At 41.4% G+C, this 2,051-nt stretch overlaps 1 protein-coding gene across 3 annotated transcripts in view; it reads right to left on the bottom strand.

Moving 5' to 3' along the window:
* LOC106805463 (motile sperm domain-containing protein 1-like) overlaps positions 1–2,051 on the bottom strand; it is a 10,369-nt gene that overhangs the window by 3,880 nt on the left and 4,438 nt on the right. For all 3 annotated transcript variants that reach the window (XM_014807053.1, XM_014807055.1, XM_014807054.1), the window contains exons 2-3: positions 1,311–1,465; positions 1,028–1,103 (exon numbers count right to left, since the gene is read on the bottom strand). In XM_014807053.1, coding sequence (XP_014662539.1) covers positions 1,028–1,103; positions 1,311–1,458 — 224 coding nt within the window. In that variant the 5' untranslated portion in view covers positions 1,459–1,465. The remainder of the gene's footprint in view (positions 1–1,027; positions 1,104–1,310; positions 1,466–2,051) is intronic.

The raw sequence follows: 2,051 nt of genomic DNA, 5'->3' as shown, positions 1-2,051 counted from the left end.
GTATGAGATTCAGGTGGCCAAATGGATTTTCAGGTGGCCCGATTGCTACATTTATTAAATAATTTATTTGTATCCTAACTATGGGTAATGTCTTTTGGCAAATAATCGCAATTACATAACTAGATTACGACAACAACAAAGAAAGAACAAAACCCTGACTGAGTCAAATATTAAAAAGCTTTCAAATCCTCTGCCAGTATCTTTATTAAGTAGCAGAACTCATGTCATTAAGATGTCAATCAAAACTGTCATTTAATGTCAATCATTCAATGTCAGTGTGACTGTCATCTGAACCTTCTGATGAATCAGAATCAATTTCTGACATGGGGTCAGACCCATCAGAGTCTGGCTCAGCTGCTGGTCTCTTTTGCACATCCCTACATCCTCCCTGTCGCTACAGTGTATCATCCCTACACCCTCCCTGTCGCAACAGTGTAATCATCCCTACACCCCTCTCTATACATACACTCTGGTATGTACGCACTAGTTGTCTTGAACTCGTAGAGAAATGAATTGCGCAACGAACACACACAGCTGATGGGTAGCGAATGGATTGCACGTGCACTAATGTTTTGATTTAGGCCATTGAAGTAAAGCATTGTTTTTTGTTGCGATTCACATTCTCAGAATCTGCTTCCAGTAAACCACACGTACACAGTACACACACACGCGCACGCGCACGCGCACGGGCACACACGCGCACGGGCACACGCACACGCGCGCACGCGCACACACACACACACACACACACACTCGGCAATCAGCAGAGCGTCCCCTTGCGCAATCATGCGTGTACGTGTCGCAAGATCTCTATGTGAGATGGATGTCCGGACGCGTAGCCTAGTGGCTCCTCGTCCGGAACCGGTCGCGTAGCCACGGCCTTATTTTTATTGGTGGCCAGGCGGGCCACCAACCCGACAGTTTCAGGTGGCCCGACGCCGTTTCAAGTGGCCATTGGCACCCGGGCCACCGTTAAAGTCGAGCCCTGTATAAATACAGTATTACAAAGTAAAAAACAAACACTTACATGTCAATACAGCATTGTGGCTTTATCGTTCCCTCAGAATCAGCTACTAGGTATTTACTTGGTGCAGTTGAGAGTACTGTAAAAATATAACACAACAATGCCAAATCATTAGTTACATGTTAATAACACCTATATCATAACCCATAACCACCATTGACCATTATGTCCTACTTCTTACTATGTCATATTTATCATATGCTATCAATTTTCCAAAAATGTCAACCTAATTACAATGACTATAATCTAAATAAAAAAATGTTTAATGTTTAAATACTTCACTAACCTCTAAACCTGAGAGCAAATTCATATGGGTTGTATATAGTCAACACTTGCTTATGGGAACTTTGATCATCCTCAAAGAAACTCAATGATGTTGGGAATAAGAAAACTGGCAGCTTTCCATCACTTAATAATGGTGATCCAACATTCATGATTGTTCTGGAAAGAGACACATCAATAGTATCAGGAGCGTATAATGACAAATTTGGAGGAAGCGTATCAGGAGCGTATAATGACAAATATAATGACAAATTTGTCATTATACGCTCCTGATAGTATACAATGCTAAATTATTAATTTTTTAAACTGGTAATTATTACTCTTTCTATTTGAACATTTTAGGGATGTGACGATAATAATAATTTAGACCATAGATTCGATTCTTATGTACTCTGTGATATATGACCAACTCATCTCGGGGTTCGAAATTAAGGGCAGCAAGCAACAGTTTTGCTACCTACAAGGGTCAGTATGCTGCCTGCTTTCAATGTTGACAGTAAATGTTTGCTGCCAAGACCAAGAAATTCCTAATAAACTAAAGTAATAGTGCCAAGGTTATCAGAAATTTTTCTTGACCAGTTACTCAGGGATGTTTTCTCAAATCCTGTTAATCCTACCTTACCATCTGTACTTCATTTGACGCTGTCACTTAGGTTAAACATGGGCAAAGGCGTCGGAAGCAATAAAATAGTGCCGCGGCTTTGGTGATAGGGCGAGCCCCGGGGAGGCGAAGCCACCCTAGGGG

The sequence above is a fragment of the Priapulus caudatus genome, unplaced genomic scaffold, assembly GCF_000485595.1.
Source record: "Priapulus caudatus unplaced genomic scaffold, Priapulus_caudatus-5.0.1 Scaffold114, whole genome shotgun sequence".
Classification (NCBI taxonomy): Eukaryota; Metazoa; Priapulida; class Priapulimorpha; order Priapulimorphida; family Priapulidae; genus Priapulus; species Priapulus caudatus.
Note: the sequence above shows the minus strand (reverse complement) of the source record. Positions and strands in the feature narration are given on the sequence as shown.